The following is a 25,667-nucleotide window of genomic DNA, read 5'->3' as shown; positions in this document are numbered from 1 at the left end:
ACAGCATATACGAACGGCTCAAGAAGCTGCAACAAAAAATACACCCATTCAACCTCAACAACCTCCTACATTGCCATTACATAAAGAACCCCATCATCCACTACAACCACTTCCAGCAATAATAATGATCAGCAACAACAGCCTCAGACAACTTCCAGAAATCTATTGCCATCTTGGCGCCCATCTCCACCACGCCCTCACCAAAGCCCATCACCCAGGAAGAAGCTGTTAGTAGTGTCATGACGGTTATGTATATACTTTTGTAATGGCTTGTCTAATTCTGCCCTGGGGACTTCTGGCTTTGTCTGATGCTCTGTGGGCTCATGTGTGGCTTGCTCGGCTTGGGATTGATGTTAATGGTGTTGCATGATTGTCTTGATGTTGTTGATGTTGATTGACTTTTCTTGTTGTGACGTGTGTGGTTGGTCTCTGCAGATGTGTCTGGATGTGTCTTGTGTCTCTGGATATGTCTGATTGTGTATGTTTTGGATGTCTGAAGGGGTGGAACAGATGGTACTGTTTCAACAATTGTAACAGATAAAACAGCTGAATTAGTGTGCAAGATTGTGTGTCTTGATATTACAGACTGACGAGTAAGAATGAATTTGTATTCATTTAATTCATGATGAGCCTTCTGACCTTGAGTTATCAAGACATACATATGATGTTAGCAATAAGTCGTTTCAGGGTTTGGGGTTTTAGGCAAGCCAACAAGACAACCACAAGGTTTAGTTAGGCTTTTTAAAGTGTGTTTTTATCCAAAATGTGTGCTTGCGTTTCAGAATAACATTGATGATGGGTGAAAAAGGTGTGAATTTTAAAACTCAAGATTCAAAAAGAAAGGAAATTTTAAAGAGGGTAAAGTGTATGCTCCTGGTTTTGCTTGATGTAAAAGATTTATATTTCACAGTAACTTATGTCTTTGGGAGGCAATGTTATTCATTTTGCACCTTTTTTCTACCCTTGTTGGCTTCCACGGTGTGACAGACAAGACTCTCCGTATGTTGATTAGTAGAATGCCTCATCTAGAAGATCTCCTGTTGACGAGCGGTGGATTGGAAATATCTGGGAATGCAATTCTCGATACAGCAAGCCAACTATAATTTCCGTTGCTGAAATTCCGAGGCGATGACAACTGGTTAGTTTTCGACCTTGACATAGTTGAAATTCTAGAAGGCGATGGAGTAGGGAAGAAAAGTGTTATACGTCGACGTCAAAGGATCTCGAATCAATCTAGAAGCCGAAAATGGATTTGTTTTGGGTGGGAGTTCTGTCATAGAGGTATGTACTTTGTGTGAATGTCTTTCACGTAAGATTCGCTGAAGGTGGATATCTCACAGTCTCGTCCAACAATCCGATCCCGAATCTCGTTGATCAAGTCAAAATAAGGTATATGGTAACGGAAAAGGCTCGTATCCACTAACTCTCACACCCACTAACTCTCACACATACTACATAGAGCAGAAATACTGAAATTGACTAGAGCTGCTGTCAATAGGCTTATAAAACATGTTTTGTCTATTTGATTTAGACAGGAGAGACCTTTTTGATGAACGGCTCCCACATGAGTTCATTTCTACATAATTTCTTCTGTATGTAAATAACGTGCAGCAACACTTACGTACACATTCGTACCTGTCCAAACCTTTCCATGTTACCTTTTTCCCTTGGTTAATAGATAGGTTTCTTACTCAACAGTCATGACCAATCTTCTAAGAACAGAACACACATGCGTCAAGCAAAGCAAGCCCACTGAGAAACAATCTACGTTATATAGCAGCAAATGACATTTGAACAAAGAGGAATGCTTGCTCAGTTCTCAAGTCAGAAGGAAGTGTGCATGTACTTGAGATACCGGTAGACCTACGATCTCGAAATCATGTTTGAGCACATTTTCTGTATCGATCGCTCAGTAAAGAACACTGTCAACCGAAGAATCAGCGCGTTTATGCTATGTTTGCCTAACTCGCCACACCTCATCCTGTAAGTTTTTCTTTTCCAATTTGGGGTTTCAATCAACGAGCGAGATTGCACTCTGCAATCTCGCCCTTTTACGAAAACGCGAACAAGACTACCAACTACATAACAACTTACCAAAGTAAAGGAAATCTGAATTCTTTTCACTTGCCGCAGCGTCGATTGAGTGCGTAAAAGGTAGATAGAACGTAAGGTTGACAAAACTTGACTGTTCTTTTCAAAAAGTGTTCGTGTTGTAAGCTCATTTGGCCAGGTCAGCGCGTCGAACGAGTACCGATTCTAAGAGGACCTGGGAATAATACCTGCGTGCTCGCTTATGCAGTTTCTGCTGAGTGTCCAAGTTAATATCGTCAGAAATCCCACAAAGTCGACAAAATCGAACGCCAAAAGACACAAAGTTAACGCTCTGCCACGTCAACTACTTACATTCGAAGCAATTATATCTGAAAAGACCCGCTGCGGTTACTCGCCTCTCCCAATGAAGGTGATGTGGGTTTAAATAGGACGTGAAATCAAATACTGAAGCAAACTGTGTAAATAGGACTTCTTGGAGGTCATGTCAGAGTCAATTAACGATGAATCAATGATCCCTAAAGTTTTTGAGAATTTTATGACAGCTATTGTTGCAAGATGAGACGCAAAAAACAAGAAAGGTAAAATATACAGCAGTTCATGTGAGAAAAACTGACTCTTAACAGCTCTCCCGATAGCTGGTAAGCTTGCTCTTAGAGATCTTGTAGAGCCACCAGCTTCAGTCACCGGATATGCATAGAGCTGTCATCACGAGATGATCCTGCTCCGAATTTGATTTGCGAAGTTTGCTTGTGCGTGTCGAGTCTTGTTTTGGCGAAAAGGCACACGCGCTGTTTGTATTCAACCACCTCAACACGCATATACGCCTTTCGGAAAATCAATTTCGGAGGTCCGAAATTCTGCAAGTTCTGGACATGTTTACAGTGTGAGAACTAGTCTCATTTGGATTGGGTCAGATTTTAAGAGTCTTACACGAGAGAGTTTTGCTCAACCAACTATATATTATGGATGTTTACAACATTAATTTACAGGCGAAAAGTAAAAGCATGTACATTATTTAAGAAGTGGCGCAACTAAAGAAGGGAGAAGTCTTGGTCAGCAAAACGTTGGAGCAACCCCAAGATGATAGGTTCTTGAACTTACAGGAGAGCAACACCACGCAAAATCCAATAGTCTGGGTTTGTATTGGTCTTGAGTTCAACATCAAAGATGTAGTTCAAATCTGTTCGTCTTGGTCTAGAAGTGGTATTAGAAAGAAGGTCAATACAATTGAGACATCGTTTCGAACATTCTTCGACTTTTAATACCTCTTGTACACAGGACATCTGTACAATTTAGGATCAGGATCATCATTCGAGTTAATAGCACTGATATGAATGACGGGCATGGCTTGATAAATGACTTTGGGCTGCGATTCTGTCAATCGAATATTCTTTCGATCCCATCCAGCACCTTCAATGAAGAGACCATAAATGTAAACACCTTCGCTAGGTGGTGCTGTTATGTCTTCCTTCATTTGTTTCATGACTTCAGATGTGAGCTAAAAAAACAATAACTTGTTAAGTCTAGCCACTGGCGTTGCATATCTTTTCAATCGACCACATACTCTGACGTTATCCAAAGCCCAACCTTGTGCACTGTGAGCACGAGTAATTTCTTGTCTGATGGCAGTCAAGAAACCTTGAGGATTGAAAAATCCAGGCAACCAGAAGACATTGGGTCGACCTTCAGCCAACCATGTCTGGAATTGTACCACTCGATTAAGCAATTCCGAAAACCATAGACCAAAGGTTGATGATTGCCAAGATACTTTGGCCCATGAGTCTGGTACTCGTGCATCGTATATAGCATCTAGAGCTTGTTGAAGTCCAGCATTCAAGATAATGGTACCATCAATAGCCAACTTCAAGTTAACTAGTGTGGATCTGACAAGACTGATTACGATTTGCATTCTGTCGATTTCTTGGCCCAAGAAGATACTGAGAGGTTTCATAGAACCCTGCTTTTGAAGAGCGATCCTCGTCTTGTTCTTGTCAAAGTCTTCGGGTAGTTTAGACAACAAGTCGTTGGATAATCGTTTCACTGCGTCTTCACGAGTTTCACCAGAACCAGTGTTACTGTCCTTTGGTTGAATGGACAAGATGGTGTCTGGAAAGGGAAATGCATTTGAATGAGTTAGGCGGCGCGAGATTTTCTTATAACTGTGCTTTATTCTTTAAATAACTTACCAAGCATTCCTTGAGACACCTTGGTTTGACAAGAGATATCAGCATTAGGATGAAGACCAAATGCGTCGGGAGTGTCAATCAGTGGCAAGTTCTCAATGGATCCTCTGTACTCGTCAACACTCTTGAGGTTTGGAATGTTGTATCCCTTGTAGAAGCAGAAGGTCTCTTCAAACATATGGTCACCAAACCAAACTTTTCCGTAAGTAGTAAGGAGACGTCTAAAGGGCGAAAAAAATTCAATATTAGAATTTGAATACAAATGCAAGTCAATCCACACAACAGCACTTGCCTATCAAAGTCATCAGTAACACGACCACCATAGTGCACCTCACAGAACATGTATCGAGCTGTTTGCCATGAGATGGGAGCTTTAGGAGCCAATTCATCTACGTGGTTTTGTACAAACTGCACTGAAGCAGCCAAATCAGACTGGTTGAATTCATATGGAATGTTCCAGCCCAATGGACCGAATTTACGTCGTTCTTGCACGACAGAGTGCAAAAAGGCCAGTCCGTACAGTAGTGGTTTATACTGAGGACGATTTGACATATCCAGCATATCCTGAGTAAACCAATTATACGTTCGTTTCAAACCTGCCTTTATACCTTGAGGAGGTTCGTTGGTAAACTTGATCGACATTTGCAAGAAGGTGATTGGGAATTTAGAGGTGACGTCGGTGGTAATCCATAAACGGAATTTATCAGAGATTGATTCTGTCTCTGTTATGGTATTTAGCAATTCGTCCATGAATGGCAGACCCAAGTGACAGTTCTGTAACAAGGCCCATCCACCCTGTACCATAAATGTAGATAGCAATTTACGAGCATGGACTTCCTGACCTTGACCCATAGATATAGCTTTAATATCAATCTTGTGTTTCTTTGACAAGTTTTCTATGTCGGCGGATGGATCTGAACCTTGGGACAAGAGACAAATCATGGGTGTTCGTTCATCTGATTCACTTAATAATACGTCCAAGTCCAAGACCTGAGATTCGGCATACTTGTTACCAAGCGATGAAGCTATATACTGCTTGGCCATCATTACAGATCGATCCAGACACCATGATCGTAGCAATAAGAGGCGACGGAAGGTATCAAGAGATGTATGGTAACCAGCTGGAATCACATCGTTCTCAGGAGCATCCTTTTCATACCATGCTCTCCAAGCCTTTTCATTCTTTGTGACTTGGTTGAGAACGTCTCCTAAACCTGGCATTTTGCTGAGAGCAACCAGGTTCAACCATGTCATATCGGGAATCCAGTTGAAGGGCTTCTTGGCTACAGCGTTGATATCTAGAGCAGCACCACCCTTAATGAAGCATCTAAATTCTTCGTGCGAGATCTTATTGCCTTGGATGTCGATCTTCAGTGCCAATAGCAATACAAACATGACTTTATGGATTTCGTAAAGACCACGAGATACATATACAAAGGCCCGGAAGGTACAGTATTCGATGATGTTCTGGATACGTTTACTAGGGATGGGTGATTGAGCACTCTTTTCCATAGATTCGTCAAAGAGTTGCAAGAATTGACGTAGAGAGATTTGATACATGGGGTTGACCATAGACATTTCAGCAATCAAGAAGTAAATGATACTACCTCGAGTAGCTACAGGTCTATATTCTTCACGAGCAACACCAATCTTCTTTTGAGTCTCAGCAGCAATTACCAACTTTTCATTGACTTCTTCTGCTGTGACCTTGGTTACAGCCAACACCTCGATAAGAGACTCATCATCTACAAGAGAGCCTTGAGTGGAGGTAAGACGCTCGAGCAAGTCGTCTTCGAGCTTCTTCATCTTCTTTTTATTGGAGTTGACTTCCTCCATCAATTTGGCTCGTTCAGTTTCGAGTTCTTGCTTTTCTCTCATAATGACACGACCCAGCAATTGCTCTTCAAGACCCTTTGATGTTACAGTAAAGTCAATAATAGAGCATTTAGCATAGATTTCGGGGGTGTAGTTGGGATTGGCTAATTTCGTGGTAATAAAGACTTGGAAGCCGTCCATCCAATCGATTTCTTTATCACCCATAATTACTTTGTAACCACGACCCGCCTTGATCAAGTTCTTTTCGAGGATGTTGTCGAGAGTTGGATCCAGCGTCTCTTCTACATCTTCAATCAGAATTGGACGACCTTGGGAGATACAGTCTTCTACGTGTTGACGGAAGTATTTATGTCCCAGAGTGGTGATTTGCAATTTGTTGTTGGCTTCACGAGATTTAATCCAAGCTTTGCCTTGCGTCTGTGGATCTATGAGTAGCGGGTATCGCGTACCTTTCGTGACTATAATACCGTTCTGAGTTGACAGTTCGTCGGTGGGTAAACCTTGAATATTCCATTCGCCGACAGTGGTGTTATCAACCAATAGCCCAATAATATCCAGATCGTCAGTATTAGGAATCTTTCTTCGTACTAATTCCTTCTTCCAGTCACTCATGAGCTGCACTCGGAAGGAGTTGTTGAATGGACCAGAGTACGACAAGAATCCCACAGCTAGAATGACATCACCGACAAGACGTTGGATCTTTTCAGCGAACTCTTTCGACTGAATAGTCCATCGATCCTTTTCACCCTTCAAACCAGTAATGAGAGCGGTGGCGGCAACCATCTTTCGTTTACAAGAATCGGCGTTGGCTTGCAGCATTTGTTTATTGCCAATAGCTTCATTATACTTGGCTTGGAATACATCCAATTCTGCTTGCTTTTCGTCCAACTGCGATTGAGCCTTGTTCAAGTCGCCTTGAGCAAGCGACAATTTATATTCCTAGTGTTTTCAAAATGCAATGAATAAACTATTTTACAAAAGTAGCAACTACATCACTTACTTGAATAATCAAGTTGGCCTTGAGGGGAATGACACGCTTGTTGATTCCATAGTAGAAGGCCATAGCTCTGACCCAAGACGTCAGACCGGCAACATCAGCAGACACCTTCTTTGCGCCCTCCAAGTTGAAGTCAGGCATTTCAATATATGGTTCTAATAATTCGACAGTTTCACCATTGATTTCATCTTTACCAAAGTTCATGAGCGACGATAAAAAGTCAGAAGCTGACATGAGCTTGAGAGATTCAGACCAAGACGGTTTACAACATGGTCTTTCTGGATCCTGGGTGACTGGATCAATTTTACGTTTCATCAACAGGATGACACCGTCCATAATACGCATAACCAAGTGAGGTGGTTTGGCCAGTTTACGCACGGTAGCAATATGACCGGGCTGAATCGAGTTCAAAGCATTGGCAGCTTCTTCTAAAGCCGGTTTGGCAGCCTCCAATTGACCTTCAGCGATGGTTTTATCGGCTTTAATGGCGTTAGCAATAGCTTCGGCCTTGGTCTTTACTTTGAGCACAGCGTCCTTGACGTGTTCAGCAGCTGCGGTGGAGGCTGTTACATCTGCCAATACAGCATCAGCGGCCTTAGATGCGACAGCCAAATCCTTTTCTTTTACGACCAATTCATCTTGCAATACAGCAACGGCCTTGGATGCTTCTACTAACTTGGCCAGACCCATATTCATACGATCAGCGAGAATGCCGACTTCTTTACGTTTCTGTGTATACAATGACTTGTACGAGTTCAAGAAGGACAGGTAAGACTTGGGAGTTACGTGGGTACGACGACGAAATTGAGTAAAGTAGGCATCACAAGCACCAGCCACGAGATCGTGGACAAAGGCCATATGGTGTACGACTTCCTTCCTGACTTGTTCGGTACTAACTATTTCTACTTCTCCCAAGAATTTCTCAGCTACAGCTCTCAACGCTTCATTAGGCCATCGATTAAACCAATCCATAGTACAACCAGAGATCAGACCTGGGAATTTCAACGATCGGTTACGGAATTTATCACCGACAGGTGAGAAGCAAAGCACTACATGGAGGTTGGCCTTGACACGATCAATGAAGAAGGCCCACAAGTTTTCAATGGTATCTATAACTTGTGGACGAGCCTTCTTCAAAGCACCTCGTAAATCTGAGCCTATAGATATGATTTCATCCTTTGCAAACAGATTTGTGACTTCACCAGATGTCAAGATGTTGTTGATGTAACCCAAGAAGCCTTCATCCTTGACTTCGTTATCGGTGAAGATGAAGGTCATTGATTTACCTAATGCACCAGCGGTCTTGTACATATTCTTCAAGTCTTCCATCAGATTCGTAGTATTGTAACTCTTTGAGATCTGAATTTGGAAGACTTGAGACTTGGCAATAAATGCAGCCAGCTTGGTAAGAGACTGTTTACCAGATCCTCCAACACCGACTAGAAGAGCATTACCACGGGCTGTTCGGATTATACGAGATATACGGACAATATGCCTCATAGCGTCCTCAAACAATACCAAATCCATCTTGGATCCTCGGACTGTTTCATTATATTGGCGCATATAGTCGGCCAACTTGGTTCGCAAAAAGTCGAATGATGGCACTTTTTCGTAGACCTTGATACTTTCGGGATCAATTTCGACTTCAGGGTCGTCGTTTTCGGGCATGTCACGTAAAAAGTCGACAAACAAGCTCTTTGTAGCGACAGCTTGTCCAAAGTCATCACCTAATTCCTTCTGTACTAGATTTACCATGGTCTTGGCAAACCAATCCGTGTCGTCGCTGTTAACGAATCGATCAGGAATAACTCGAGAGCACTCATGCTCCCATAGATTAATCATGACCTTGCTATTGTTGATAACCTCGGATTTAGACACCAACATACCCTCAACAATGCGACTCAAATCACGCAAGTTGAAAATATAATGGAATTTAGCGGGAGTGGGCAACATCTTTATCTTGGTCATTTGCCATAAGCGACGAGTTAATCCAGGGAGTTTGGCAGCCATCTGAATTACTTCTTCAGGGAATCCACGTGCACCGTTAAAGTGACCTTCCAACATGGTGCCGAAAATCTTGTCGACTGAAGCTTCGGACGGAATGGTACAGTTGAAGATTAGGAATTGACGTTTTAGACGAGCTGGAATATCATTACGACCACCTCCAGGATGCATCATAGCACCACTGAACTGTAAGTCAACGACACCAGTCCAATCACCTGGAATCAAAATTGTCAAGAAAATATTCTTTTTTGCATACAAAACTACCAAATTCGAATAACATACCAGGACGATCCAAGGAGTAGAATCCTTGCCATTCCATAAGTTGACGAAGCAGCTCTGCAGTGACTTGGTCACCCCATTCATTGATTTCAGGCATATTGATATCATCAATAAACAGAATCATCTTCTTTCCAGCTGGTGGACCATAAGTTGAACCCATGCGTTTATCCAAGTAACTTTCTACAGTACGTTGGAATATCATGGGTGTAGTAGCAGAAGAGAAGGACAAGACCTTGTTTAGATGCGTGTCTGGATTCAACTTGGCCAAGTATTTACGGATGGTGACGGTCTTGGCAGTACCAGGCTCCCCGATAAGAAGAGCTGATTTGCCTTGACGAAGTACAGTCTCCATCAAGAATTCAAGTCGCACGTTATCTACAGTTGGGATAATAATAGACGAAAATTCGGGAGTGGTATCTGCAGGGTATGTCCAGTTTGGCACCTTGTTTCGCCAATGAGACCACTGGCCAGACTCGTTTACAAAGTATTCGTATATGGTATCGGCTGACGATGGATCTAATGGTGGGTATTTCAAGTTGGATGCCTTATCCATCATGAAGACTTGCAGCTTCTTTCGTTCATCCAGTTCCAGAAGCGCACCAATACTCCAGAAGAGACAGAAGATATACAAACGTTCGAGGTGATCAGCAGCTACCGTAGACTTGTTCGCGTCTGCCTTGGGAATCAGACCAGTTAACAATACAGTCAAATTCGTCAAATATGAAGTGCTGGGGATGATCATCTTTGGCTTTAGTTCAATCATCAAGTACTCCACAGCCTTGCTGAACGAGTCCTTGAATAAACTATCTAATACTCCTACTTCCGATTGTGGTCGACTCTTCAACCATGACTGAAGAACAATATCCCAAGTCAAAGCAGTGATACCAATATAGATCATACCACAACGTGATACGGTAGCGGGCGAAGCGTTACGAAGTGAGTCTACCTCAAACATCAATTTACAGGCTGGAGACATAGGAATACGATCACCGTTGGCAAGAGTCAGACACTTGTTATCATCCAATACGGAATTCAAGTTTTCAATCCAGACGGCATCGACAGGACCATCCAATATAATCCATACAGTTTCACCTTTCTTCTTCAATGTCTTTCTCCAAAGCGATGAGAAGATACCATCAGTCCAATCGTTGGTAGCTACATCGAGACGTCCAAACATTTGGTAATCTGTGATAGCTTTGGGATTCATACGTAGTTCCTTGTGTGGATCACCACAAGCACTGTTTGCTTTGAGTAGAGCGTTTATACACTTGGTCTATAGGGCGACAAAAAGGAACCGTAATGAGCTTATATGACTATGACACAAGACGATCTGAAATTTTTGATGTAGTTTACCTTTCCAGTTCCAGTAGGTCCCAAAATCATCAGACCGTGACGTACACGACAAGTTTCGTATAACTGGATGACTTTAAGTGTCCAAGGAGGATGTGAGATGAGATTGACCTCAGCAAGTTGTTGATCAACAGCTTGCTCCATCTGTGGATAACTTCCCTTGGCAGCATTCAAACCAGGGAACAAGTCATTTACTAGAGACAAGAAGAGTGCTTCGTCCTCATCCACCAATTTCGACAAGTTCATGTCACGCAATACTCTCATAATGACAATATTTTCAGCTTGATCTGGGTTACCACGTTTTACTGATCCACTGGTACGTAATACTGATAAAATATTACGGAGACCGAAATCGTAGTGAACCTGTTTAGACAGTTGCTCTTCGCAAAGTCGGTAGAGCACAAAGAATTTCTTGGCGAGGATGATGTTGTTTATAAAACCGCAACCAGCCAGCTTGACCCTCATAATAATCTGTCGATCCGGCACCATCATGGCTACATATCTGAAGTGTACCTTCAAGTTTTCTGGCAATTCGACACGACCAGCATAACCGGGATTCATGGTAATAAACATACCGACTTCAGGATTGAGCTCTACAGTATCACCATCAGTGAAGACAAAGCTAGGTTTACGTTCTTTACGTGCGGAGAAGACACAACCAATCTGTTGTGCTGCCACAGACAATACTGGAAGTTCAATACGATTGAACTCGTCGAAACAACCCCAACATCCAGATTGTGCAAGACCTTTGAAGATACGTCCAAGACCACGATAATCCATTTGATCAGAGCAATTGAATACGACGACCCATTTACCCAAGTTTTTACCCAAATCCTTGACGGACTCTGTTTTACCAGTTCCAGCGGGACCTGCTGGAGAGCCTCCCAACGACATACCAAGAGCCTGGGCCAGCGTAATATAACAACGATCTGTTAAGGGCGTTATGACTAGACGATCGGTACAACCCAAGTATTCGCATTGGTATCTAAAGTCAAAGTTGGTAATAGAAGCAACACAGCAGTCCTTGGTCTCTTGCCAATAGAATCGTGCCTGCTTCAACCATTCAAAATCATCGGTAACCTTGACGTGTGATTTCAATAGCTTTTCAAACACGTCCTTGTGATGAACTTGGATGGTAATAAACGTTTCATATTTTACTCGATCCATCTTTGACAGCTCCTTTGTCGTCACATCAATCAACAAGTTGAGGATTTCTGTAACTTTGTTGTTCGTGACAGTCATGCGTTTTTTATCGGTTTTAGAAGCTATAATGGCTTCCTCACTCATTTGCGTCCACATGATTTGCAGACAGAGCAAACCGATTTGAGCTGGGAAGTCATCCAAAAACTTTTGTAGTGGCATATCATTCATACGTGATGCAGCTTCTCGGATAACATCATTTATAGAAACCTGCATAGCCTTCAATAGCAGACCCAACCACGTTTCGACGTTTCCTTGAGCTAAAACCGGTCGTGACAGAGCAACTCGTTCGCCTTCAGATGATTCGAGCGCCATTATCTTGTCGTATTCCTTTTCATGGAATTGAACAGCATTCACGTTATCAAACACGGATTTAAGATGTGCTTGAATGGTATGAGAGTCGGATGCTTGACCCAAGATTTCAAGTAGAGCTGGATCTGACACGAAGAAGAAACGAGGGAATATGGCACGTTTGGATTCTAGATAACCTGATAGGGACTTTTGACAAAGTTCCAGCTGTTCAGTCAAGTGCGGTAACAAGTTGGCGATGGTTTCATCCAACACACAACGCTTGATTACATTTGGATCTTCGTTGGCAAGACCCATGATTTTACACCACGATTTGTCAATGTTGCTAGAAGTATTAAAACTTACGATGAGATAATGTGCAAAAAATGCATCCACAATCTGTCGCATACCTGAATCGTTTGGCTTCCTTTGGCATCTGCTTGGCGATATCACCACCAACGAATACAGCTTCAAGATAAATCCACAGATTCTGTACACCCAACCAGTTCTCTATAACTTCACTGGCTGTCGACAAGTGGTGTACCCAAGTCTGGATCTCAGGTTTGAATGGAGCATTATATCTGTTGGACATGAGTGACGCCAGCGTCATCAGAGAATCCTCCATCTGAGAGATAATTTCAGATGTTCCAGACGGTTTCAAGATCAAATTACCACGAGTCTTGAATGCTCCCATTGTGAAGATCTTGTCTTCCCATTCAGCTACTGTAGCTCGTAACTTGACTTCGATATCAGCTTCCTTGACAGCAGCTGTACATATATCTTCTATATCTTCTCGATGAGCAAGAAGTGGGGCTTCCATTAGTTGTTTCAAGTAAAACACTTCCGGATCCAAGTTGAATTGCGTCTTGGTCAATGCCATGATCTGATCCCAATGACGAGTCTGCATAGCTTTATGTCTCATCATTTCCCATAATGGTACGGTGTTGGTCCAGTCATCAATAATATTCTTGAGCTCCATAAAGGCATCCCAATCTTTGATGGCCTTTGGTAACTTTTTCACCTTGTTACCAAAGTCGACCATATCGGCATTAATCTTTTCAATGTCGACATCCGTCCATAGAGTTTCAGCATAAATGGCTCGTTTCTCTAATACATCATTATAAAGCGAGTACAAGTTTTGGAGCAACTTGAGTTCCTTCTTTATCTTTACCAATGACGGGAAGGGTGTTACGGGTAGCGAGAAGAGCTCTTCTCCAGCACTATATGTTTCCCATTTACGGTTGAGTTCATCAAATCCACGTTGGAATACATTGAGTCGTTCGGAAGCAGTCTTTGGTGGGATATTGGCAACCATAGGACCATTCTCGTTATAGTCAGCAGTAAACTCCTTGACATCTTGTGCAAATCGCTGCACAGAGCCAATGAGATCAGCTTTAAAGACAGGCTGTATTTTATTCAAGTTCTCTTGGACCTCAATGACCAACTGCTTGAGTTTGCGCCACGAGTATCGTAGAGAGTCTACCATTTCCGTTTCTTCACGAGTAACAGTCACGGATTGACGAGCCAATAGCTGGTAAGCCTCCTCTATAGGCTGCACCTTCATATCAATATCCACCTCAGCTTCACGTATCTCTGACAGAGTCTGGACACCCATTCGTAGGTCATCAATATCGGATATTTTACGTGACAATCGTACAGTCTTGTCAGCCATGTACTCGATTAACGATTCCATATCGGATTTGACTTTACGGTTGAGATTAGCACCATATGATTGCTTCCACTCCTTGATTTCACTAAACAAGGCAGTCTTTAATGGGTCTGCAGAGATCAGCAAGAATCCAATCTGTGTTGAAGCCGGTATTTCAGCAATCTCCTTTTCAACGTATTCATATCGGTTGATTTCATTCTCGAAATCACCTATAGTGGGATTACCAGCCAAAAAGTTCTTGACTGTTTCGGCCTTGTCTTCTCGCCATAAAAAGTCGTATTTTACAAATTGTTCACGGTGGGCTTCGACCTCTTTACGCATAGAGTTGAGTAAAGATGATAAGGTCAACAAGACCTTGAGCACATCCTTGTTGTTGGCGACCTGAGATGTGTCTTCTGGATGGTGAGCGACAGCAGCGTCTTCTGGAGCATCTAAAAACACCCTCCAGTTCAGCTGGAGCTTCTTCGAGACATCTACAATCATACTGGCAACTCGATTTAGAGTGCCTTGGATGTCTTCCAGTTTAGGCTGCAAGACTACGGATGGTATTATCAAGACCAGTTCGGCCTTAAAGAAGGGTCGTTGATTAGATGTTTTACTATATTGGGCACTGGTGTAGTTTCCAATACGTGATCGTAGCAAATCTAATGATCCTTTTGTGCATTGAGCCAACGCTTCAAAGTTCTGGTCGTTGAAGCGGAAGTAGACGGCCTCAAACGCCAGCTTCAACTCTTGAGGCCATGGCATTGGAGCACCTTTGCCGAGCTCAGTTATCAAGTCTCGAGCGGCAGACTCAATCAAGTTGGATCTGGTTACTATTTGAGACGACACAGCAGCACATCGCTTCTCTGTGCGTTCCGTAAACACATCTACAGTCCATTGCTCAGTTTCGAGAGGCACTTCACATAACTGCATCTCAGCAATCTTGCGAACTCCGGCTTCTATACGGCACTCTACTATATCCAGTAACTTGTCAACCAATTCTTCAATCTTGGCTAACTGCGCGAGATTGTTGTTGACATAGTGGTCCAGATTGACTGACGTCCATGTCAGTGCCGTAAGACCAGGCTGAAGAGTACGATCGAGTTGGTCTATATGTGGTCCCATAGCTTTTCGAAGTATGGTAGATACACGTTCCAAGACGGCCCGTTTACGTTGAAGTATATGCTGAAGAGTGTTTGATAGAGACTTGTAGTACATTTGCTTGAGACAGACACCACGAACAGCGTCGGGCACTTCCAATCCAAGCCTCTGCATACACCTCGTTTCTCGGATAAGCTGGCCAATCTGGGGATCAAAGTTTACATATAGATTACCTTCTGGATCAGCGACAAAGAGGGTTGCCTGCAATCCTGTTTTAGCCTGGTCTACTATGGAATACCAAGACCTATACCAGAGTAATTCAAATTCGATTAAAGCACGAGCCAAACGATTATAGTTTCGGATGTGCTTCTTTGCTTCGGCAGTCTCCAAGACGTGGGTGAACGCCTTGAAGTGCTTCATTGGGTTTTCGATACGGCGATACAGTTGTCGAGCCCAGGCTATGGCACCAGACACTGGTGGTGTATTACGCGGTATTGGTGGAGAGTCCTTGCATCGTTGGTATAATTTACGGACACCTTCCAAATCTCGGCGAGTGTAGTGGACAAATACGGCTTGGTATTTCGACTCGAGATCCAGTTGCATACCACGGATCTGGCCGAATTTAGATAGAAGAGCAAGAGATTGCTCCGTGCTCGATATGTGGTCGAATGATGAGTCGATAAATCGTTGCAAATCGCTTTCCAAATCCGAGATTTGTTTCTTGAATACGTTGTAATCTGAGTCGTATTCCTAAGAGCATGATCACAGTGAGCTCTTCATATGACTGATGTCACCAAGATCCACAAAAATGAGTACAAAACATACCATCTTTCGATGATCTAACAGGTCATATGGCTTGCGCTGCATATTTGACATGATGTTGCTAAAGCGTTTGGAGATGGTGTCCATGCCTTCGACACCCAGCCTTTCCAAAGTGGAGAACTTCTCCATGATACCAAACATATCTACTACTTTTTGAATACGTTTACAGAAAGCATCAAACTTGCCGAATATATACATTTCCGAAAAGTCGAACTGCTTTTCGGATGGAGTCTCTTGAAGTTTCCTCTAATGAAAGACGATTCGTTTGAGCTCACGCGTTGAACATACTAGAGGCTGATTCTTCAAACGAACAGTCTTTCATACCTTGGTCTCATGGAAGCAATTCTGGTAGGCCTCGTTCAGCTTGACACATTCCGTCAGCTTACGAACAAGCTGAGCACGATCTTGATCCCAAAGTTTGGTGCCAACTTCCTTGTAGATATACTCTTTACAGCTGGTAATCATTTGATTGGTGATTTTGACAAAGAGTGAAGTCATTCGTTCAGATGTGTTGTAATATCGGGAGATGGAGTAAATCATCTTGATGGCGTTTATGAGACCAGGTATGGCAGGGATCATGCCGACTGGATCACTGCTGTATAGAGGATCACAGAATCGTTCCAAGGTGTACAAATACTTGACATTGTCCTGTAAGATGATTGCGTTTGAGCTCAGAATGCGCTTGAAGCACCACGTCACGTCTCACAAAAAAAATCTACATCAACCGCAGCATACCTTGGACTCATTGGCCGCATCCGTGACTCGATTATCTAAATCCTTCCAGGTCTTGAGCAGAGCCTTGGATTTAATAGCTGTGAGGATTCCGACCACTTTTTGACACTGTGGGGATTTCAGCTGGTCGGTAATGGAATTAAATTTAATCATTCGGGCCTTCCAATGGGCCAATTCAGCGTTAGGACCAATATCGTCGGCTTCCTTTCGCATTTGTTCGGATTCAGTCAAAACCTGCTCGATTTGCTTGCACCATTCAGTGACAAGACCTAGGCAAAAAAAAGTCGCCGAGTGTGAGTCTTCGTATATGACAGTTTGTAATGCACCCGTCGAATATTGGCTATTCTTTGTTACCTTCGAGACCACCAACGAGCTCTGGATCGTGCGTGGCATTTCCATAGTCTCCAGGTTTACTGTACGCAGCCAAATCAACACTACATGGGTTGAGTTGAACCGAATCATGGAGATTGATCATAGCTACATCCAAATCCGTAACAAAGCGTTCCAACACTTCCATAAAAGTGCGGACGGATTCGTCTTTTGATCGTGATAAGACACCCCAACTCTCCTACGATGCAAAGACGTATAAGAACGCGTACCGTTTCTCGTGTCCAACGTAATACTATCGCTTACCTGAGCCTTGAGTGCCGGCATAACGACATGTTTGACCACGGTTGTGAGTGATGGTAGTATGGAAGCGGATAGTGGACCAAATGCGACATCTGTATATATAGATTGTAGAGTGATGGCCTTGGTGTTTGGCCGTATAAAGTAGCATCCAGGACCGTTTAAACCGTCCTTGGTTCCATTGGTGACTATAAGTTGTGGTGTTCGAGCAGCACCTTTCGGTAGGGTTGTAGCATCTTCACCCTACCGACGGCATTTACATGTAAGTACAAGCACGATATACTTGATTTCGTATTTAAAGGGAAGAAAGAACAACCCGTTCCATCCTTTTTACCTTTCCAAGTGGTGGAGGTTGCCAAAAAAACAAAACCTTGCGACTTCCACCCTCGTTCAAAAAGTCATTCAGAATATCCAACTTGGCACCCAATAATAGACTGTTTTCCAGGTCTGCGATTTTAACATCACAGAAAGCCGAGAACTTTTCTAATAGATATCGGTGGCGCGCATCAAGAGATGCTCTCTTCTTCTCGACAGCAGCAGCCAGGGCAGCCTTCTTTTTGGACTCCTCATGTGTGCCAAGATTGGCAGAGGATGTGAATAAATCACGACTTGATTTGGCAGTAGCAGCATTCCTGTCTGCCATCGTTGCCTACTTGTTTACTTGCAATGTTGGTTGTCTTAAACAAAGAGAATGGCAGAGAGACGTGTGTAATAGATCTCACTAGATCTGATGGGTCTGTATATACTTTCAACCGTTGCGAGTGTGGGAATGGCACTCGTTCTGGTCTTTACAACTGGTTGTCTCCTCAAAGTTTATTTTGAAGGTTTTTGAAGAAACACGTTCAACATTCATGCAATGTGAAACTGAACATTTTCAGTACATTCTTCAGCCACAAGACGCGTTATATGGAACTTTCAACTTTCAATATATTTGCTATTTGCGTTATTTCTATTGTAAAGTGACGCGTAAAATGTCGCAGCTATCTACTGTTGAGATTGTCAGTCGTCGGAAAGTCGGGAATCGAAAGAATCGAAAGATGACACGGCCAACTTTCATGAAAAATGTGCGGTAGACAGCTTCCTTTCCTCGATACAATGTCGTCCTCCTCATCGTTGTAACTCTCCTCACACCGTGAATCCATTATGTACAATGACGATGGATGAATGGAGACTAATGTTTATATTTACGAAGTAAAAAACGACCAATTGACCTCTAATTGGCATCGTGCTTACTAATCCATTATGGTGCTTGGTGCTTCAAATGCCAACTTCAGCTTGCTTCGTAATATGTAGATGACCAAAGGAAACAAGACCTTTTACAGCGACCTTTATTTTTGAGCTAGCCCAGTCATGTCGTTCTGATCAGAAGCGTCTGCTTGACCAAGAAGACGTACCACTAGATCTCGAGAGACTTCCAGTCCACGAAACCCACTAATCTTCAATATCGGTGATTGGGAACCAGCCTCTCCTCGATAGCATCCAGAAAGACCTCACCATCGTACGAGATACCAAGATCCTGCCCTTCTGCCATATTTATAGGGTGCTCAGCAATAGCTAACGTTTAGCTAATTCAGTTTCGGCATCAAAGGCACGCACATACAACAATCAGCAAAAAGACGTGATATTACTACAATGCACATCATTGTACTTTCATCTCATAATTCATAATGACTTTGGAAACTTCAAAACACGCGTCAGAAACCAAAAGTTGGAAGATTTGATCCTCGTTTATGGGGCAAGCTGAAGGTTTGAACCCTTTCAGCAAGATCTTAAATTACGACCAACCACCAGTTGATATGATACATTTTGTTATCTGCTGACTGCATAGTAATGAAATCACTTACCACTTGTGTCTGTTAACAAGGCTTCGCTATGTTAATATCCGTCACTTGAAGTCGTATTTTCTATTCTCAATATGAAAACCAGTAGAGTAGTATTCACTTTCTACGCGCCTCAAACGGTGTAATGCCACCTTCCTCACTCGCTCGCTCTATGTTTGCACACATATTCCAATTAGAAGCAGGCAATGTCTGGAAGGTATGCACACAGCAGCAAGTACCATATTCACAAACTCAATTTTTCACTATTCCATATCTTTAAGCTGCCTCTTTATTGCTCAAATCCTCCTCGACAACAACACTTGCATGTCGACAAAAGAGACGTAGTAGCTCTACTTCCTTCCCTCGAGATAGACAACGCAAAACAATGTCGGGATAGTGCTCAAGGACACTCGATACCTAGTGTATCTTGGTCTTGTAAGCCATTAAGACACCGCGCACTACCTTCTAGACCTCCCCCAAACAACGAGATGCATTCACATACTGTGAAGGCGGCGGGATGGCATGAGAGAAAGGGACTCCTACAAGGTCTTTTCGTGCAAGGATGGAAAATTATGCCGTTTGTTATAAGCTCATTGACGAGTGGCTCCTACACATGCAGGTAAGAGTCCTATGTTGGATGTTTGCACTTGCTGCTCAGTTTTGGAAGGCGGTTTTGGGAAGTGGAAGGCGGAATTGCAATAAGTGTAGGGAAGTAGTAATGAATGGACTCCAACGCTGTTCTCAATATTCGAATCCTTTGTAGGTTTTCGGGCTGCTCAATTACGCGTTCTGACCTCCCTGAAGTAAGCAAAACTTTTGATTCATTGAAGTTTCAAGTTTGCATGCTTCGTTTATCAAGCTTATTTCCCCGCATCCAGGAGCAGAACAACCTTTTAGGCTGATGAAGATACATTCCCCTCATCCCGTGTAAGCATCCAAAGGCGCAATCTATATCAGAATGCGAAATCGAGAACGTTAATAGGTTCAGACGTAAGATGCCATGACACATCCTCAACATTAAAATAAAGTTCAAGTTTCACAAAGCAAAACACAGTTCCATCTCACACACGAATAGTCCTCTGTTATGGTAAAGAAAATACAAGCACGACGCCTTCTTTGGTCTTCTTCAAACTACAATATCAATATACAGCATGTTCAAAACTTTTTCCCTCTCCTTCAATTTCTTTTTATAAACATACGCCCCCACAAGCTTCCTGAGATTCACTGTAACACCACCACCAAACCTTACTTGGCTACTTTAGCTCTAGTTCGTAGCGTACGTTTAGGGACAGCTTCTACTTCAACAGGTGCCATTACTATTGGTTCGTTTTTTGCTTTGGCACCACGACGAGTAGCACGACGACCTGGCGGCTCTGGTACAGGTGCTTCGTCTCCTTCTTCTTCTACTTCTTCTGCAACGACCTTCTTACTAGCAGCTGTTCGACGAGTCTTCTTAGCAACTGGTATTTCTATCTCTTCAGTTTCAACAACAGCGGCTGCTCCTCGTTTTTTACTGGCTGATGTACGCTTGCTGGTGTTGTTGGCAGCGACTGGTACTTCAATAATGGGTTCAAGTGGTTGAGCTTTTACTGCAGGTTTGGCTTTTGGAGCGGCTGTTGCTTCAATAATGGTTTCAAGTGGTTGAGCCTTTACTCCACGTTGGGCTTTTGCTGCCGCTGGTGGTGGTTGGATAATAACATTTTCAGATTCCAATGCTGTTGCTGGTTTGTTGCGGTTTGCTCTCTTGGATCTAGGCGGAGGAGCCATTTCGACCACTTCGGGAGCCGTTGTGGGTTGAGCTGTATATTCTGCACGACGCTTACGAGTTTTTGGAAGAGTCTCGGCTGCTTCGGTAGTGACTTCCACTATGTCTTCATCAACCTTACGACTACGAGTAGACCTGGTTGTCTTTTTAGCTGCTTTTACAGCTTCTTTGACGTCGTCTCCTTTATCTCTTATTGTAGACTCGGTTGGCTGTTCAGGTGTAGGGTCGACTTCATCGTCGTCATAAATTTCAATAGCCTTCGATTTGCCTTTGGCAGCCTTTGAGATTGCAGCTGCCTTCTTTCGTGGCTTCTTTACAGGTTCTTCACCTGCAACCTCAGCTATAGATACCGACTCTGAAGACGAGGAAGGCTTCTCAATGACATCCTTGACTTCATTCTCATCCGTGACTTTTGCCTTGGCCCGTAACCTTGGGGCTGCTGGTGTCTTCTTTCTAGCAGCTGCAGGAGCAGCTCGACGGCGAGTTGTTTGGGTGGGCCTTACTACATCCTTGCCTTCTTCTGGGTCTTCTTCTACATTGGATTTGGCAGTACTGTCTTCAATGTCTGCCTTCTCTTTTTCGACAGGTTGAGGTTCTGGAACGATAAACTTCTCAACTGGCTCAGCATCGGCACTACTAGTTCCCGCAACTACCACAATCTCATCAACAACCTTGGGTGCATCAACCACTTTAGGAGTTGCTGATTTCTTAGCACGCACAGATGTAGTTACTGCCTTAGCACCCACAGATGGAGGTGCTACTTCAGCACTTGCCAATGGAGTAGCCGTATGATTCATTCCTATATCATCCTTTGCGACTGGAGTAGCGGGCTTGGCGTTCTCGGATGGTGTTGCTACTTGAGCACTTGCAGAGTGTGTTACTGTCTTGGCACTCACAGGTGGAGCTACGACTTTGCTGCTTGGGTGTGGAGTTGCTAATTTATCATCCACGAAGGGATTTGCTTTGTCGTCGTTCACAAACAGAGCTGTTGATTTCTTGGCACTCATAGATGCAGTAGCTGCTTTATCATCTAGGAGCGGTGTTACTGCTACCTTGACTGATACCTCAGCAGCAGTTGCTACCGGAGCAACCTTGACAGCAGATGACGAAGCTTTAGATTTGCGCAAACTTAGTTGTCCAGATGGAGTTGCTACTTTGGCACTGACAGCTGGACTAGCTACTTGATCGTAATTAACGAGAGGTGTTGCTGCTGATTTGGCTGATTCAACAGCTACCGGAGTACCTTTGGCGGCTGACGTTGTAGCAATGGATTTACGTATGATAGATGGTCTAGATGTAGTATATACTTTATCATCCATGAATGGGTTTGCTTTATCATCATTTACGAATGGCGTTACTGTTGCTTTGACGAACATATCTTCGGCAGCAGGTGCTACTGGAGTACCTTTAGAGGCTGATGACGAAGCGACAGATTTACGTACACTGGATTTTTTTCCTTTAGGACTAAAGAATCCAGCTTCTGCTCGAGGAGTATTGCCTCGAGGTGTCTGTCTTGTTGATGATGCTTTTGGAGTCCTTTGACTAGGAGTCCTGCGACTAGCGACCTTTGTAGGAGCCACTTCGACTTCAACATCAGCTTGAATTTCATCAGCTTCAATTTCATCAGCTTTTTCAACTCCATCAGCTTCAATAGCTCCAATAGTGCCAGCAACTTGAATATCATCCTCCAACTCGTCTACTTCTTCTTCTTCTACTTTAGGAGTTGTACGACGTGGAGTCTGCCTTGTTGATGATAGTTTTACGGAAGTTGCACCATTGTTTGGGGTCCTTTGACTAGGAGTGCTTTGACTAGCAACCTTTGTCGTAGCAGCTTCAACATTGGTAGCGTCTGGAGCAACGTTGTCTGCTTCATCGTTTTCTTCTAATAATTCTCCAGCGTGAATATCTACTATTCCTACTTTTGCACGACTAGGTTCGGGAGATCTAAACATATCACCAACACCACCTAAATTACTACTGACAGTTTTAGGGGTCTTTACGAGTTGTTTGAGTCCAGAATAGTCAGGCTCTGCTGACGGTGTTGAAGATGGAGTGCTGAGCATCTCTCTAACTCCAACCAGATTCGTGTGTCGTTTATTAGCAGCCTTTGGTTGAGCAGGTGGTGGGGTGCTACTAGGCCCGTTAACGTCCATAGAGATATCGACATTGTCTTCTTCTTCAGAAGCACCAACAACCAATTGCTGCTTGGGTTGACTACCGCCGGTACTCTCTGACTTGGATTGACTACTACGATTCTCGACTTCGTGGTCTTCTGCGCGAGTTTCTTCTGGTCGAGCTTCGTCCAAGTCCATGGCAACGCCATTCGTGACGGGCGCTGCAATAATATCCTCGACTGCAACCTTCCCCTTGGATACAGAGCGAGGAGTAGTACTACGTGCTGCAAACTTGGTGACCGATCTTTTGCTAGATGAAGGAGCACTCTTTATAGGTGTACTGGTTGCGATGGATTCTACCATATTGACTTCCAATGGAGCAGGAGATTCCACTGCTGCTGTGGCCTTGGGAGTACCAGTGACTTTAGGAGTACTAGATCGAGTTACACGAGTGGTTTCCAGTACTTTCGGAGTCTTCATCAACACATCAATTCCAGCGAGATTTGATTCATCATCGACAAGCTTTGATGGAGTAGTAAGCATTTCCTTGATTCCAGTCAGGTTGGGCTCAACAGAAGCACCTGCAGGGGTCCTGACCATTTCTCTAATTCCTACTAGATTTACGTCACCAGATTCTCGTGGAGTCTTGACCATTTCTCTCAACCCAGTAAAATCTACTTCGGGTGCATCATTGGGAGTCTTTAAGACTTCTTTTACTCCAGCGAAGAGTGGTTCACTCATTCGTCGAGGAGTTTGGAGCATTTCTCGTACACCATCCAACATCATATCTCTGTTTATAGACGGCACGTCTTGACTTGCTGTAGCTCGTATTGGTGGTGTTGGTTCCATTCCTGAGAATAGGATGGCATCTTCAGATAATGCAGCACCTTCAGAATATCGTTTCTTGGCCGAGGATCTCAATATAGAGATACCAAGAGAAGATCGAGAAGGAGTGTTTACTCGACGACCACGTACTACAGGTGAGTCTGGTGGATGTGACGCATCAATTATTTCAGGAGATACCTAACGAGGAAGAACTGTCAGTACCTTGGTAAAAGGGGGAAAAGATCTGCAAAAGTATGAGGACGCACCGGAGGAGCAAATGTAACCCCAGTTTTACGACGTAGAGCTCCTGGAGTCATTTCTGGGATAGTGCTAGGAGGTGGACCACCACTACTGACAAGTGGAACTTCACCTTCTTCCATTTCTACAGATTTCGCTTCTTCTGTTGCTGCAGATTCATCTAGAGTCTCAGCAGCAGGTGCGAAAGCGGTATCGTCAAACGTGGGGTATAGTCGCCCAGCTACGACGGGCTCTCCACTTGTTACAAGGTAGTCGATGGTTGATTCCTCGGCGTCCACTTGAGCAGCTGGGCTTCTATTCTTTACTAGACTATCGGCGATTACTGTGGTCTCTACAGCTGTAGTCGTAGTAGTAGTAGTCGTAGTAATATTCGTGGTAGCAATCGTTTCTTCCCCAAGGGCCGTTTGTTCACCACCTGCTGTCATATTGTCATCCTGTACTATTGCTTCGTTGGTCAAGTCCAAAGGTCGCGGCAGAGCCGTACCTTGGAACAAGTCCAATTGGCTTTCAATCAACTTGCTTACAACCGTTCCAGCTTTACTTAAAGGAGTTTTACTAGCGGTCGCTGGAGTACGGAATGCTGCGCCATGAGGAGCAGGTATTCGACTAGAGAAGACAGGAGTAGCGGAAATACTACTGATTCGTAAACGATTGGTGCTTTGTTGACGAGTGTTTGGAGCCATGGATTTACGACGTGGAGTAGCATGACCTTTACTAATAGCTTCATCAGCGACTGCAGCAGCTCGTGATGCACTTGCTAGAGTCTCTTGCATGTATCGAGCACTGGGTTTCTGTTCAGTCTTTCGGGTGAAGAAGCTAGATCGTCTTGATTTGATGGGCGTTGTGGTACCAGCACTATAATCAAGCGAAGTACCAGCGACGGGCTCAACTTGTTTGGCTTCAACAGATTCTTCTATATCTAGACTAGGATATATTGATTCATAGACTGACTGCGAGTTAGAAGGATCAACTTCCATTTCACCATCTTTTAATGACTTTTCAGCAGCTGGAGCGAGATCACTAGACGCATTACCAGAGCCAGCATTCATCAATCCCGGCTGTGTTTGTTGATCATCCGGTATACCAGTCAAGGACTCAAGCATATCGTCCAATGTTTCAGACTCGTTTAGAATCTGCAACACTTGTTCATCAACTTGCATATTCTGATCAGCTGGATCTAATCCTTCACATACCACCCCATCAACCAACACCAAGCAATCTGTACTTAGATCATTTAGAGCATCGGGTTGATCTTCGTCCATGATCGTCAAAGCATCTGCTGCAGTTTGACTATTTGCGAAGAGACTGGCAGTGCTGTCCATGCTTATATCGGCTTTTGATGATGATGCGGGTTTGATGGAAGAACGTCGAGTGGTGGGGCCTACCGAATTTGATCGACGTGGATTGGTTTTACGAGCTGCTTTTTCAGCCGGATCTACTGATTTAGATCGTCTTCGATGAGCAGAAGACTTGATACCTTCCGATATTGGTATAGCGATATTTGTAGTGGAGGGTTGCAAGACGGTATCCTAATAGAAAGTAGGCAAGTTACTTCTTTTTGCACTTGTTCAAGAGTCAAACTAGCAAGAAAAGCAAAGAGGTCATGGTTTACACACCTTGGAGATTGGGTATTCGAAGCGGAACGGGCGACCACATATCTTGATTTCGTCGCCGTGGTGTAGTAGGGTACGTGTGTTGACGTAAGTATGGCTTTCTTCAGTTCCAACCATGGTTCCGATGAAGCGGTTGTTGACTTCGGTCCA

At 43.6% G+C, this 25,667-nt stretch overlaps 1 protein-coding gene across 1 annotated transcript; it reads right to left on the bottom strand.

Annotated features, from left to right (window-relative positions):
• Nucleotides 1-3,067: 3,067 nt before the first annotated feature.
• Nucleotides 3,068-17,765, bottom strand: SmJEL517_g03008 (uncharacterized protein; the record flags this gene model as incomplete). Its single annotated transcript, XM_031168936.1, has 16 exons — nucleotides 3,068-3,083; nucleotides 3,154-3,246; nucleotides 3,318-3,550; nucleotides 3,617-4,158; nucleotides 4,239-4,456; nucleotides 4,516-7,010; nucleotides 7,072-9,287; nucleotides 9,355-10,624; nucleotides 10,705-12,535; nucleotides 12,600-15,691; nucleotides 15,767-16,009; nucleotides 16,088-16,411; nucleotides 16,499-16,764; nucleotides 16,850-17,063; nucleotides 17,129-17,365; nucleotides 17,457-17,765. The coding sequence occupies 16 exons, from the start codon at nucleotides 17,763-17,765 to the stop codon at nucleotides 3,068-3,070; spliced, it is 13,599 nt and encodes a 4,532-aa protein (XP_031025126.1).
• Between the last annotated feature and the right edge of the window lie 7,902 nt (nucleotides 17,766-25,667).

The sequence above is a fragment of the Synchytrium microbalum genome (assembly GCF_006535985.1).
Source record: "Synchytrium microbalum strain JEL517 chromosome Unknown SmJEL517_scf0014, whole genome shotgun sequence".
In the NCBI taxonomy this organism is placed as follows: domain Eukaryota; kingdom Fungi; phylum Chytridiomycota; class Chytridiomycetes; order Synchytriales; family Synchytriaceae; genus Synchytrium; species Synchytrium microbalum.
The sequence above is the reverse complement of the archived record's forward strand: the minus strand, read 5'-3'. Positions and strand labels throughout refer to the sequence as shown.